General features: G+C 43.3%; 1 protein-coding gene across 1 annotated transcript in view; it reads right to left on the bottom strand.

Annotated features, from left to right (window-relative positions):
• Positions 1-241: 241 nt before the first annotated feature.
• Positions 242-15,699, bottom strand: part of LOC309564184 (ovostatin-like) — a 213,213-nt gene continuing 197,755 nt past the window's right edge. Inside the window, exons 30-35 of the mRNA XM_082268816.1 lie at positions 14,173-14,385; positions 9,779-9,903; positions 8,386-8,476; positions 5,572-5,634; positions 3,994-4,096; positions 242-324 (exon numbers count right to left, since the gene is read on the bottom strand). Of these exons, the coding sequence (XP_082124942.1) occupies positions 275-324; positions 3,994-4,096; positions 5,572-5,634; positions 8,386-8,476; positions 9,779-9,903; positions 14,173-14,385 (645 nt within the window). The 3' untranslated portion in view covers positions 242-274. The remainder of the gene's footprint in view (positions 325-3,993; positions 4,097-5,571; positions 5,635-8,385; positions 8,477-9,778; positions 9,904-14,172; positions 14,386-15,699) is intronic.

Genomic DNA, 15,699 nt, shown 5'->3' with positions numbered 1-15,699 from the left:
TAGGCCCTGGTCGGAAGGGAGTGTGGGTGTATTTTTAAATTGGGTTGCTTTTTAAAGTCACGTCTCAGTCAGGACTCCTATTGTCACGCAAGAAAATCGGGTTCTATGTGCCTAAGAAACACAACTGTATACAATTATTTATATATTTCATTGGGATTCTAGGATAAATGAAAAACCCCACAGCTGTAATAGACACCCCAGTTTATTTTTATTCTGTATGTTAGAAAATATTGCACATACATTGAATTATGCTAAGCAGCCTTACTTTGTGTTTTCAGCCTGAAAGAGCGCAGGGGTGGTACAATACAGCAGAGCCATTTTCATCTGTCAAAAAAAAAAAAATGGAAAGAGACAAATAAGACGTAATACAGAGAACATAATAAAATCAAACAGGCTTAAATTTACAATATTTGCCCTCATAGCTGCCACTCTGAGCCATTCAAACTGTGCATGTGAGCAGTGCGTCCTCTCCCGGCTCTAGTTTAGCTTAGTAGCCGCTCTGGGCTGTTTAAACTCCATGGTTGTCTTTCTCTAGCTGTGCGCACTGCGCATGCACAGAGTTTGAACGGCCAGTAATGGCTGCTACCAAGCTAAGCTGGAGCCAGGGCCCTTCCCTTCAAGCCTGGGGCTCTTCCCACTGATCCTGGGGGCTCTTTACTCTCATTAGGGTGCCGTTTCACAAGTCTGCAGTGGGCCCCCTTCCTGCCATCTTGGGACCTCCCAATGGTGGTGGAATGTCAGCGCCCGGTCACCGGTCACAAGTGTGACCTTTGCGATCCTGGAAGTTCCCCCACTGGTGTCAGCAGTTTTTGTTTTTTGGTATTTTAATTGCATTATTTTTTATCATTTTATTTAATTGTTTTACAATGTCACTGACTATGACTCTGTTCATTCAAAAAAGGCAGGAGCTGGTAAATTACATATTTACCGACCCCTTCCTGGTTCTCTATTGTGACACATCCTATGCAGCAGCCGGCAGGAGAGGGAAGAGTGCACAGTGGTGGTGGGGGGGGGGGACCAGGGCAGCACACAGGGGCCCAGGGCAAGTGAACTGGATAGGAAGGGTGGCAGGGGCAGCATACAGAGTGATTTCTCTACATGCTGACCCCCCGCCCCTCCTATCCAGGTGTAAAGGGGAGCCACACAGGAGCATGGGGCCCAGTTGCAATTGCAACCCCTGTAGTTACGCCCTTGGTACTATTCATTGGATAGAGAACTGCATTTTCTGAAAATCTTCCTGGAAGGTGAACTTCCATTTTAAAGTGTACATGTACCCTAACCATAAACTTTTCTCAGTTGCTTCCTTTTGTGTCTGTTAAATATACCACTGAAAGTGTTTTGTTATATCTGCTTGATAAATGCCTGTTGATCCTGCCAGAAATTCAGAGCTGTCCTGTGTCCTCTGTGCACTTCATGTGTTATCTCTATGAGTCTAATTAGCCCTTCTAGTTCATATCTTGGGCTTGCAGAATGATTAGCCTTTATGTCATAGAAATCTGAGAGTGGGAGTGGTTAGGTAGTTTAGTAAAAGAAACTGTATGTGTTTTTCAGCCCATAAAAAGACTGAGCTTAGCGCATTTCTGTACTTGTAGGGTCTTTACCACTTCAGCCCCTAAAGGTTTTATCCCCTTAATGACCAGGCCATTTTTTGTGATTCAGCACTGAGTTACTTTAACGGACAATTGCGCGGTCGTGTGACGTTGTACCCAAATAAAATGTATGTCCTTTTTTTCCCACAAATAGAGTTTTCTTTTGGTGGTATTTGATTCCGTCTGCGTTTTTTATTTTTTGCGCTATAAACTCCCAATAAGCGTATATTGATTGGTTTGTACAAAAGTTATTGCGTCTACAAACTAGGGGATACATTTATGGAATTTTTACTTTTTTACATTTTTTTTACTAGCTATGGCGGCGATCAGTGATTTTTAACGGGACTGCGATATTGTGGCAGACAAATCTGATACGGTGTGACACTTTTTGGGGACCAGTGCTAAATCAGTGCTAAAAAAAAATGCACTGTCACTGTATAAATGACACTGGTAGGGAAGGAGTTGACATCAGGGGCGATCAAAGGGTCAAATGTGCTCCTATGGAGTGCTTTGGTTGCAATTTTGGCTCTGAAGAAGAGGGTTCTCCCTCGAAACGCGTAAGCCAGGTCATTGTGGCCGCCATCACGCCATTCAGCGGTATAGAAGTGTCCCAGAGGTGATTGGTTCTTATTTCCTACATGCATGTATACATCTTATGTTTGTGAGTATAATGGTTGCTATCTATTTGGATTTTAATAAACTTTTATAGTGGTAATGCACAAGGTCAGTGTGCCCTTCTCTTGTTGTCTTTCAGTGCTTTCTAACTGTGTGGGGGAGGTGGCCTAACTGGAGGATGACAGAGATCAGTGTTTCTGCTTCTGTGCTAAGCAAAAACCCAAGATCTCCATCTTTCTTGTTTACATAGGCAGACCACCGTCCTGCCTCTCCTCCGAAATGATCGGCGGGTCCCAGCAGACATTGCGTCTGCCGGACCCACTGATTGGCTCCTGCTGTGTCCAATGACAGTAGGAGCGCGCCGTGTCGCCCCAGACCCAGAGCACGAGCCAACGTACAGTTGCGTCAGTTCGCGTAGAAGGGTCCCCCTGCTGCAGTATATCTGTGTGGGGCGGCCCTCAAGTGTTAAGCACATTACAGAAAACAGAATACTTTATTAATCCCAAAGGGAAACTGGGAAATTGTTGCGACACACTCAACAAAAACAACACAAGACCACAACAATGAATACAACAAGATACAAAAACACAATAAAATTACCAATAACAGTCATTAGCACCAAACAAAACAAAAACCACTCTACAAATAAAACTATCCATACAATTAAAATACAACATAAATACAAGAATAAATAACACTGATTAAAATGACATAATCAAATCAACCAACCAAATGACTGCGACATTGTGGTGGACAAATCTTTCACTCACATATATGCGATGCGGGAACCCTGCAAATCCATTGCGGGTTCCCGTATCCCATTAAGCTCGCAGGCAGTTCACACTGCCATATGCAAATCGCTGGGGGTGTCAATACAAAGTTAACGACACCCTCAGATCAGTTCGCATATCTCAGTGTGACCTGTCAGTTCAAACATGAATCGGATCGCATAGGTGTGAACACCCATGCAATCCGATTCTCATGCGGACCCAAAAAAAGAGTCCTGTGCGAGTTTGGTCCAAATGCGATGCAAATTCAGCCATACAATGGCTGAATTCACATCACACAGACATCGCATGTGATTTACGCTGTGAATCACATGTGATTTCTATCATTGCATATGTGTGATCCGGCTCTAAGTGGCACTTTTTGGGGACCAGTGACACCAATACAATGATCAGTGCTAAAAAAAATGCAGTTACTGAATAAATAACACTGGCAGGAAAGGGGTTAACACCAGGGGCAATCAATGGGGTTAAGTGTGAGCCTAGGGGGTATTTTCTAACTGTAGGGGGAGTGGATGTGGAATAATGGCCATGCAGCCGCATTGGTTGTTATCATCAGAAATCCGACCGCTGGCTCTAAAAAACGGTACCAGGATGATGCCTCTAGCTGCAGACATCACCCCGATACAACCACTTCTTTAAGCCGATGTACAGGTATGTCGGTTTGCGGGAAGTAGTTAAAAAAAAAAAAAAAAAAAAAACAATGTTTTTTTATTACCATCAAAATAAAACTCTATTTTTCTAAAAAAAAAAAAAAAAAATGATTTTGGGGTACAGTATTGTATAACTGAGTAATTGTCAATCAGAGTATCACAGCACTGAAAACTTAATCAACTGGCAATGAAGAAGTATTATAGGCTGGTAGTCAAAGTGATTAAAAGGATAAAATATTATGTATGGGCATGTATTGCAAAGAAATACCAATATTACTTTCTTTTATTCACTCTTGTAGATCATCTAGATCTGAAATTGGGAGAAAATGTAAAGCAGAATGTGTAAGTCACCTTTCTCATAGGAGTCGTAGACCCTCACTGTTCTTGGCTGAAAGTTATTTACTCTGGGTCCCATTTCTTGGGTCACATTAAAGGAGACGCCTTCACTGGTCATCTGTCAATAAGAAAGCAAAACAAAATTATTTAAAAGGGTTCTGTGGTCACAACATGCACTTTACATAGTTACATAGTAGATGAGGTTGAATAAAGACAACAGTCCATCCAGTTCAACCCTTGTAGGTGTGTGTGTGTGTCAGTGAGGATATTAATTTCCCATACCCCTGAATATTGTGTTCTTTGAGATGCATGTCCAAGAGTCTTTTAAAAGTATCGATACTCCCCGCTGATATCACCAATTGTGGAAGAGAGTTCCACATTCTTGTAGAAGAAATAAATATGAGGCGCCGTATCACTAAGTGCTAAATAAATAGTGATGGTATGTGAAGTAGGGATCGACCGATTATTGGCAAAGCAGATATATCGGGGGCCGATATGCACTTTCCCCGATATATCGGAATCAGCCACCAAGGTGACCGATATTTCAGGAAAGTGCTTGTACCGGAGTTATGCCTGCAGCTAGAGGCATCACCCCGGTACCGGCGTCCATAGCCAACGGCCAACGGTCGGCTGTCATTACAACGAGCGGGAGGGGACGCCCCTCCCGCCGCCTTCCGCGGCTTGCCCAGGTCTCCTGTCCCACTGGGAGACCCGGGAAACCAGCCTGCACGCCGCTGAAGACCCGATCAAAGCCGCATTCGGCTCTGATCGGGTCTCCATGTAATATATCCCCTTCCTTATGCATGCAAATATTATGCTGGCTTTGGTAGCTGCAGCTTGACATTGCATGCTATTGCTTAGTCTATCTTCCACTAGAACCCCCAGATCTTTCTCCAGCCTGGATTCCCCCAGAGGTTCCCCCTCTAGTGAGTAGTTTGCGTTTATGTTTTTAGCCCCCAAGTGTAATACCTTAACCACTTCAGCCCCAGAAGATTTTACCCCCTTCCTGAACAGGCCCTATTTTGCGATTCGGCCCTTGCGTTATTTTAACGGACAATTGCGCGGTCATGCGACACTGTAATCAAACTAAATTTACATCCTCTTCTTCCCATAAATAGAGCTTTCTTTTGGTGGTATTTGATCACCTCTGCGATTTTTATTTTTTGCGCTATAAACAAAAAAAATAGCGACAATTTTGAAAAAAAATATATATATTTTTCACATTCTGCTACATGACATTCCCAAAAAAAAATTTACATTTTAGGCAAATTTCTTTTCTGCTACATATTTTTGGTAAAAAAAAAAAAAAAAAATCGCAATAAGCGTATTTTTATTGGTTTGCGCAAACGTTATTGCGTCTACAAACAATGGGAAAGATTGATGTTTTTCCTGCACCAATTTATGAGTTTGACCGGTTTTGTAGCAGGATCAAAGGAGATTAGGCAGAAGAACTTTCTGATCAGACACATTGAAGTTACTGCTGGTGGTGTGTATGGTGGCCTCAGTCACCCACATAACAGTACAATGTCCCCTTTTGAAGATAACACTATTACCACAAATCCAGAATTGTAGTCACTTCAGGGGAAGACTTACCTCATTTAAATACACAATGAGTTGTCGGTTCTTCACTTGAGCTTTGGGAAACATGGCTTGCAGCTGTAAATTAGAAATAAAATAGGATAAAAAGAAAACCAGATACAAGACACAATACAAGTCTGAAGGCATTTTCATCAACAAGTCTCCTGCACCGGTACATCAGATGGGACCCTATAGATCACTATACAGTCTGTACAATCTCCTTTGGATTTACCTACAACTAGGTTGTAAAAGGGCCCATCCGATTAGATTGTTAGAGTCCATTCACACTATCGCGACTTGTCAGGCGACTGGTCAGCCTGACAAGTCGCGGTCCATTGTGTGCTATGGGAACCATTCTAATAGGAGCGACACAAGTCGCTCTGACTTAGAAAAAGGTTCCTGTACTACTTCGGGGCGACATCAGAGCGTCTTGCATAGACATTCATTACATGAAGTCCGTGCAAGTCGCGCCGAAGTCGCGGTGCACGCGACTTCACAGGTCGTCCCCGAAGTCGTGCTGCGTTAGTGTGAACCGGCACTAAGGCCCCTTTCACACTACTGCAACGCAATTTTGCCGCGATTTCGCGGCGCGATTTTTGCCGCGATTTTGAAAGCATGGGCAAGTCTATATGCCTCAAAATGCATTAAAATCGTGGCAAAGTAGTGCAGGAACTACTTTGAAGTCGGTGCGACTTCAAAACGCACTGATATGAATGGGGCTCATTGAAAATAATGGAAAACGACTTGTCATGCGATTTTGCGGTCCAAAATCGCGGGACAAGTCGCACTAGTGTGAATGGGGCCTTAAGGTAAGCACTCACATCGCATAGAAAAAAACAAAAAAAACAAAAAAAAAAAAACAAAGAATGAGGTTAAAAATTTTTGCGCACCCAACCATCATCCTATAGGTATTTGTTGGATGTCTCGTTCCAAAAACCATAGCCATCCATCAATATGGGGTCCCCTATTTCCTCCCTTGTGTGGCTATTCCAGCCTCCATTCTTCTTAAAAAGGCTTTCCACATGATTTTAGATTGTGTCTTTGGGAATTTGTGTCCATTCAGCCAAAAGAACATTTGTGAGGTCGAGTGTTGACATTGAATGAGAAGAGTTGGCTAACAATTGGCCTTTCAATTTATCCCAAAAGGTGTTTAATAGGGTTGAAGTCAGGGCTCTATGCAGGACACTCATGTTGCTCAACACCAAACTGGTCAACCACGTCTTTTCGGAGTTGCCTTCGTACGAGTCATATTTAAGGTGGTTGTAAAAGCAGTTTTTTTTTTTTACGTTACTGCGTAGAATGAAGTAAGGTAAAAAAACCTTCTGCATGCAGCTCCCACCACAGCCTTTGGCTCCTGTTACTGTCAATCAGAGCCAGTGAGCAGGCACACACAGAGCAGGGCTCAGGAGCGAGCACACACAAGTGCCCCCATAGTTAGCAGCTTGCTATGGGGGCACTTGGCTGGGGGGGAGGAGCCAGGAGAACCAGCAGGGGACCTTAGAAGAGGACGACCGGGGCTGCTCTATGCAAAACCAACTGCACAGAGCATGCAAGTATGACATGTTTTTTGTTTTAAGAAAAATACATTTTAACCACTTCCCGACCACCTGCCGCAGATTTACTGCAGCAGGGTGGCTCTCCTGCACAAAACAACGTAGGTCTAGGTTGGTCGCGTGCGGGAAGCTAGGGGGAGAGCGCGCGCTGCTGGGGGCGCGCTCCCGCCCCCACTCGGCAGCGGGGAAGCCGATGCATGGGTCAGGTGGCTCCGATTGCCGCCTGACACCCGTGATCGCTCCCCGCTGAGAGAGAAGGACAGTCGGCTGTTGTAAACACAGCCCACCGCTCTTCTCCCTGGAATGATCACAGAGCTCATGCGATCCTGCTATATAGGATCACAGATCTCTATGGTCATTTCACAAGCTACGTCCCCCCACAGTTAGAATCACTACCCTAGGCTCACATTTAACCCATTGATCACCCATAGGGTTAACCCCTTCCCTGCCAGTGTCATTATTACAGTAACAGTGCATATTTTTAGCACTGATTACTGTAGTAATGTCACTGGTACCCCCAAAAGTGTCAAAAATGTGAGTTAGGGGTCCGATCTGTCCGCCGCAATGTCGCAGTCCTGCAAAAAATCGCAGATCGCCGCCATTACTAGTAAAAAAAAATACCAAAAATTACCAAATTACCAAAAATATGTAGCAGAAAACAAATTGGCCTAAAATGTTAAAACATTTTGATTTTTACATTTTTTTTTTTGGGAATGTCATATAGCAGAATGTGAAAAATATAGGTTTTTTTTTTTTTTTTTTTCAAAATTGTCGCTCTTTTTTTGTTTATAGCGCAAAAAAATAAAAATCGCACAGGTGATCAAATACCACCAAAAGAAAGCTCTATTTGTGGGGAAAAAAAGGACATCAATTTTATTTGGGTAGAGCATCGCACAACCGCGCAAATGCCCGTTAAATTAATGCAGTGCCGAATCCCAAAATAGGGCCTGGTCATTAAGGGGGCAAATCCTTCCGGTCTTTTAGTGGTTAAAATGTCTTTGAATACCATAACATTACCATTACCCTCCACCAGGAACACCTGAACTCAGTATAGAGAAGTTCCCACATACTTTTATTGCAAAGTATCTCCTAACTAAAGCTCTTCTTTAAGTCACCATTATGCATCTGTCGCAATCTGTGTGTTGGAATATGAGAGCATTCTAAAGGAAGTTGTATGCTTCACCTTCTCTCTTTCCTCCTTTATATACCCACAACAAATCCCTGCTGATGCTTCCCCAGGTATAATCTTGCTCATGGTTCTTTCTAATAATGGTACCTTAGAAAGAGAATCAGATTGCATGGTATATCCCGATAAGAGAGGGACTTCTATCACAGCCATGTTGGACTTGTTCTGAATACCATGATAGCTGAGAAAAGAAGAAAATCTAATAAGGGTAGGTAAATAATAAAATAAAAACTTGCACAGTGCTTAGTTTTTACACATGGGCTTCAGCTTGTAAAGGAGCAGCACCTACAGCCAGTTTCTACAAACCTTTTTGAGAACTTTGGGCAAGCTTTGTACCAATAATGTACCACTTAAAAATGTACATTGGAAGACAAGTGGTTGGAAGTGGGGGGGAGTAAAAACTTTGCTTTGGTTTTGCTGGTGATTCTTGGTTTGTGCTTTTGTCCATATTTGTATATAGAACAAAATGTGCTTTGTATCCTAAGGTTAGGCTTTATAAAAATACCTGAAGAAGGAATAAAGGGCATCTCAAAAGTTTGCTTTGATAACTTAAGTTGGCCAGTAAAGGGTTGACAATAATAGATGGCTACCATGGTGCAATACTCTACTACTGCTGTCCTTATATTAGTAAAGGTTTTTTTTATTCAAGCCACCTTGCTGGTTGTCAATTCTAAGTGCTGAGGATTTTTTTTTTTTTTTTTTATAACCAAATTTTTATTGAATTTTTGCAAAAAGGGTAAGTACAAACGTTGTAGTAGCATAAGGAAGAAAAAATTATCACAATGGTCACAGATTCGAAACATGAACATAACAGGTCGAGTCGCGGCACTTCAGGTGAACCTTGCCGGTGACACATGAGTGTGTTGAGCCTCCACCATGTGAGGACCAAACATTAAGGTACACGGGGCTCCGACTACCCCAAATGGGAACCAACTGTAGTCAGGACCGGGTACAACAGGGGGAGTAATATGGGTTGGGGTCAGCAATGAATAACTTGTGGAAGGCCAATCGGTGGGGGGGCTACGAGAGGGGGGATCATGTACCGGCAAGGTTCCACAAAAGGGAGAAGAAAAGGAACAAAGCCCAAGAGGAAAATGGTTTGGTAAGTAGGTGGGCATCTCATGCAGAAATCGTGGGAGTGTCCCCAGTCCGTGGGGATGCATTGTATGTCCCAAGCAGGATAGAGTTGGGGTGATGTAGGTTATCCGGGGGCGGAGTTCATGAAACAGTTAGATCGAGACCATTGGGGATTCATGCTGAGGAATTTATTTTATGCACTTGTGCCCCTCAGACTCCCGGACAGGATAAACTGGGAATTGGAATTTTTATAGCCATATAGGGCTATAGGGGGATATGCAACTTGCACATGGCTAAGTTCTCATTTGGTCATGTTTTTACTTTTTTACCTATACAGATTGAGGCATCCCTTGGCTAATTACATCAAAACAAAAGCAGTTTAAGAAGATATAAACCTTTATCCTACCTGGCATTGAGTTGATAATCAACCAAATATGCCACTCCGTTCTGGCAATTGCTTGGGAATGTGGTCACAGACAGCGAAAAGGCAGAATTTTCTTGTCTCGGCGGGACATAGAACTCAACCCCAGTCTGTAGAGAATAGACACAAGCAGAAAATGTAAACTCTTCTCATTATTACTTCTTGGATGCATATGACCAATACAAAAGTGCCCTACGATTCATTCACTAGTAATGGAAAAAGGGATATGAGGATCAATAAACAGATTAGGTAGGCACCTGCAGATGTGGTTCACTTCTGTTTTGGGAGACAAGTGCTGAGATTTTGGAGAAGGTCCAAGATTTATTGTTCAATCTGTATTTCTATCCTCCTCTTTAATAATGATCAACAGCTACTAACTAAAAGAAAACAGGATTGTGGAGCTAAACTCTTGACTGGACGAGCAATGTGGTAGTAGAGTCTCTCAGTGTAGCGCAACCCCCATACCAGGCTGGCTGTCTGATCCCAGGTTCCATTCCCTGTAAGGCACATGGCATCCAGATATATAGAAGTTCACAGTCACTCAAGCCACAAAACAAGCCGTGCATGTCTTTTTGCAGTTTATTTGCTGGTTTAACTTAGATGGGGTGTGGGCAGACTTTGGGATACTCTAAAACTAGCAGAAATGCAATAGAGGATGCTTGAAAGGACTCTGCTTCTTCAGGGTGCAACAACCCTCTTAAATTCAAAATTTAAGAGACCTTCAACACAGGGGATCCTTAGGCAGAAGTATAACCTGAGTCAAGACAACTGTAATTAGCTCTCCTAAAGGTGAAAAGAAAAGGTCTCTAGGATTCTTGAGGCTAGTACTCAATGTGCCCTGGGTACTGTAATGCTCCCTGTAGTACCAGCCAGCCGCTGTGCTGGATGCCCTTGGCCTGGATCCTCTGCACTACTTCCTGCACTGCTTCAGGATGCTCTGGATGAGGGTCCCCATGTTCTTGTTGAGCTGGGACTCCCAAAAGTATTTCTTCTGTCCTATAGGGTCTCGGTACGCAGGCTGGGTCCAGAGGAACAAGGCCCTTGCTGTCTCAGGCTTTAGACTATTTATGCACCGCTCTCATGACTAGGAATTGGCTGAGGCTGTATAATTATTCAGGCCAGGGTCTGCCTCTTTCACCCAGGCCAGGTTGAAGTTAATGGACTTTTGTCTTTTTGCAACCAGAATAACTAACTATATACCAGAACTTACTGGAATACAGGGGGAGGTAGTTGAGTCTATAGTTGCAGAACCTAGAACAGCCAAAGGTAATTGAGCACTGCTCCCCTGCTACAGGGAAGCCATAAACTAAATTTACCTCAACTATAGCAACCAAACTAGGAGAGTGCTACACCAGTATAGGATTAGAACCTGGATGTGCCTGTTAAGGTACATTAAACACTCTTTACAGATATCCTAAGGACATGTAACAGGCATGTCTATCTGCTAAGAGAACCAGAGGAAAACCCAAAGCATATCAACGGAGAGACTGTCACATTCTTGGTAGAAGTCAAACTGATGAGAGTACTATCCCTTACTCCTCCTGTCTGGTCACAAGTCACAGGAGCTAACGACTACCCAGCAATGATCTTGAGATTTGCACTGCTTAACCACTTACCGCATATCGACATATATATACGTCGGCAGACTTTGCGGGGGTATACTGGGATGATGCCTCTAGCTGGAGGCATCATCCCGGTACCGTGGTTTAGTGCCAACGGTCGGCTTTCCGTCCGTAATGACCGATGCGGCTCGATCGTTACCCGGGTGAGCGGGAGGGGACTCAAAACAGTACCCAGTAATACCACGCATTTACCCGACCAATAATACTTTGTCTACCTCCCCCCCTCCTTTCCAAACCCTTTTCTCCCTACAGTGGTGACTAATTTTCCCCTTTCTGGTTCACAGGTACATCTGTTAGGATGAATAAAGTTACACTTGTGTGTTTTAGATGCTCAAGTTTGATATGATATGAATTTTCGATTACTCTACCGTACATGTTTGAACCGAGATGTTATACGACTCGCAGACCTTAATTGTTGTTTAACTCTTTACATACACAAATGTTTCTTTTAATCTTTAATGACAAAATCATTCGGGGAAAAGATAGAAAAGAGAGATGATTGACTATGTCCCAACCCGGACACAGTCTGTTTGCTCTGGAGGCCCGACCAACCTCATCATCAGTCTGTTACAGAGCTTCTTAGGCTCGTTGTTCTTATTATAAATAAAAGTGTTGCGCTAAGGTCAGATTTTTCGAACAGTGAGTCCAAGTGGCAATTTAATAACACAAACAAAGAGTCCCAAGATTGTGATAATAGGTGAAAATAATCTTGTATTCCAAGCACAGACAGAATCCTTCCAACTTGTGGATTCAACGCCACCAGATATAGGGATGAACTTTTACCAGAGAGCATAGACCTCCTATTACAGCAGGCTAATGTGTCTCATCCATTACTGTTCCAGCAATGAAAAAAAATAAGAATCGCTTCAGACCATCCATGGATGTGGCAACAATCCTCTCGCCTCAGGCCATCATAGCCGGTCATATAAGCCCAATTAAGAGATAAGCGCCAAAACCTCTTTGTCGCTAGAGGACTTCTTCCAGGGCAAGACATGCCACAAAAGAAGTCCTCTAGTGATAAAACCGGTCTGGCGGAGTAACATATCTACATCATTGCTATTACCCGGAAGTGCAAACAATCGCCATTTTACATATTGAATTTGATTTTATGCTGAATTGATTATTGGAACATGTAAGTGCAATACTTTTAATAAAGTCAGCTCTAAAGAGGTTATACACTATTGGTGCTTATCTTTTCATTGGGGTTATATCACGGGCTAGAGGCAAGAGGATTGTTGCTACCTCCATGGATAGTCTGGAGCGATTAATTTTTTTCCTTGCTGGAACAGTAGTGGATGGGACACATTAGCATGCTTTGATCTCCTGTAATAGGAGGTCTATGCTCTCTGGTAAGAGTACATCCATATGTGTGGTGGAGATGAATCCACAAGGTGGAAGGATTCTGTCTGTGCTTGGAATACAAGATTAGTTTCACCTATTCTCACAATCTTGGGGCTCTTTGTGTTATTAAATTGACTCGGACTCACTGTTTGAAAAATCTGACCTTAGCGCAACACTGTTATTTATGATTTTTCCATTGTGATTAATATCTCACGTTAGTGGTGCAGCTCCAATTTGATTTCATTACACCACAAGCACGGTATATTTTTGTTGTCATTTGTGATTGTTCTTATTGTTTGGCTCTATTTCTTCTTTACCGGGCACATTGTCTATGACTAGCAATTAGTGATCCACCGATTATCGGCAAAGCCGATATATCGAGGGCCGATATGCACTTTCCCGGATATATCAGAGTTGACCACCAAGGTGACCGATATTGCCGATATTTAGGGAAAGTGCTTTTACTGGAGTGATGCCTGCAGCTAGAGGCATCACCCCGGTACCAGTGTCAATAGCCGGCGGTCGGCTGTCTTGTAATGACAACCAATGTGGCTGAGAAGCCGCTCAGCTGTCATTACAAGGAGCGGGAGGGGATGTCCCCCCCCCCCCCTCCCGCCACCTTCAGCGGCTTGCCCGGGTCTCCCGTCCCACCGGGAGACCCAGGCAAACAGCCTGCATGGCTGCCGAAGACCCGATCAAAGCCGCATTCGGCTCTGATCGGGTCTCCATGTAAAAACCCGGAAGTGATGTCATGACATCACTTCCGGGTACTGGCAACAGATTTAAAAAAATGACAGCATTCAAAGCAGCCAAACTTGGTGTTTTGAATGCTTTTAAGTGCAGAGGAGGGATTTGGGGCCTTTTAGACCCCCAGATCCCTCCACAAGAGTACCTGTCAAGTGATAAAAAAAAAAATAATAATTTTGAATGTATGAAAATATCGACCAATATCGGCCGATACCGATATGCAATGCCCAACATATTGGTATCTGCAATGAAAAAAACGATATCGGTCGATCACTACTAGCAACGCATCTATTGACTTATTACATTAACAAGAAATGGATTATGTCCTATCTGAATTTTTGTAAGCTTTGTTATTTCTGAAAATCATAAAACATTGGAAAAAATAAATACAGCCTATTAAAAATAAGTATTGGGGATTTTGCTACCCAATCTTTAGTTTCATATTCATGCAGTGCCGGGACAAGGCCATCCAGCACCCAGGGCAAAGATGCCAAACTGCACCCCCTCCTTCCCTTACGGTTAGGATCAGGGCACCCAAATCCCTGCAAAAAAACATTGCGTCCAGGGCATCCGCCACCTCTGCCACCTCCTGCCCACCACTTGTCCCAGCCCTGTGTTTATGCTTCACCAAGTTATCAGGCATTTTGTTGAATAGTAATAGAACGTTACCTGAAGCAGCACACAGCCATTCCCAGACACCACCATGCTGTAGTCTCCAGGAACCTGAGGAAGAGCCTCAGACTGGAGGAGGATTCTGCTGGATTCGTCAACATTGAATTCTTTGACTTGATCTCCATATTTCAGCTGAACAGTATTTGTGGCATTTTTCTGGTACACCAGGGCTCCATAACTACCCAGGGCTTCCAGCACTGCCACGGTGTCCTGAGGGTGAAAACGAGCAGTTAAACTATCTAAAGTCAAAACTTTTTTTTCATTTTGAATGGAAGAAAGTTTAAAACTGGTGTCAAGTGGTGATATTTTCCTTTATTCTCTGTCCTAAGAAACCTTTTGGACATTTATCACAGCAAGTTACGTCATTACAAGATTTTTCCTTTTTTTCTGTTCCAGTGACAACCTTATTTTGGATTTTACTGAAAGCGGTTCTATACCCTGCTTGGTAATTTTTACCCATAGGAAAACCTATAATAAGGCTTACCTGTAGGTAAAATGAATATCTCCCAAACCTGCATGGTTTAGGAGATATTCACCCTGCATTCAACTGCATGCACTTTGAAGGTCCGGCATAATGTGCCGGAACTTCAGAACTTCTTGCTGGAACGGAGGGCTCCCACACGTATGGCCACTCACAGCGCCGGAGCCCGCAAATTTGAAGAAACGCCAGGGGAAAATGTCAGCTCCCTCAGCAATGACCGGGCGCTGCTGCAGGGGTTTCGTTCCAAGGTGAGTTGGTTCAGTTGGTTTTGCATAGAACAGCCTGGATCCTCCTCTTCTCAGGTTCCTCTTCGCTGCTCCTGGCCCCTCCCTCCTGATGAGTGCCCCCACAGCAAGCAGCTTGCTATGGGGGCACCTGAGCCAAGCTGCAGCTTCGCGTATCCATTCAGACATGGAGCTGTTGTTTGGCCCGCCCCCCTGTCTCTCCTGATTGGCTAATTGACTTTGATTGACAGCCATGGGAGCCAATGGCGTCCCAGATAGCTGAGGGACTCGTGGACATCGCCTGACAGAAATTGGGCTCAGTAATAGGGGGTGCTGGGGAGGCTGCTACCACCCAGAAGTTATTTTTACCCTAATGCATAGAATGCATTAAGATAAAAAAAACTTCTGACATTACAACTCCTTTAACCATTTCAGCCCCGGTAGGTTTTACCCCCTTCCAGACCAGGCCCTATTTTGCAATTCGGCACTGCGTTACTTTAACGGACAATTGCACGGTCATGCGATGCTGTACCTAAATACAATTGATGTCCTTTTTTCACACAAATAGAGCTTTCTTTTGGTGGTATTTGATCACCTGTGCGATTTTTTTTTTTTTTTTTTTTTTTTTTTTTTTTTTTTTTTTTAATTTTTGCGCTATAAACAAAAATAAAGCAACAAGTCTGAAAAAAAAAAAATATTTTTCACATTCTGCTATTTGACATTCTCAAAAAAAAAAAAAAAATCGAATCGATGCTGCAGCCATCTAGGTGTTTTTTTTTTTTTCCTGCACTTCTCTTTTAAAAGAAAAGTATGAAATAA

This window comes from Pelophylax lessonae, assembly GCF_965119305.1.
Source record: "Pelophylax lessonae genome assembly, chromosome: 9".
NCBI lineage: Eukaryota > Metazoa > Chordata > Amphibia > Anura > Ranidae > Pelophylax > Pelophylax lessonae.
This window is presented reverse-complemented; position numbering and strand designations above follow the sequence as displayed.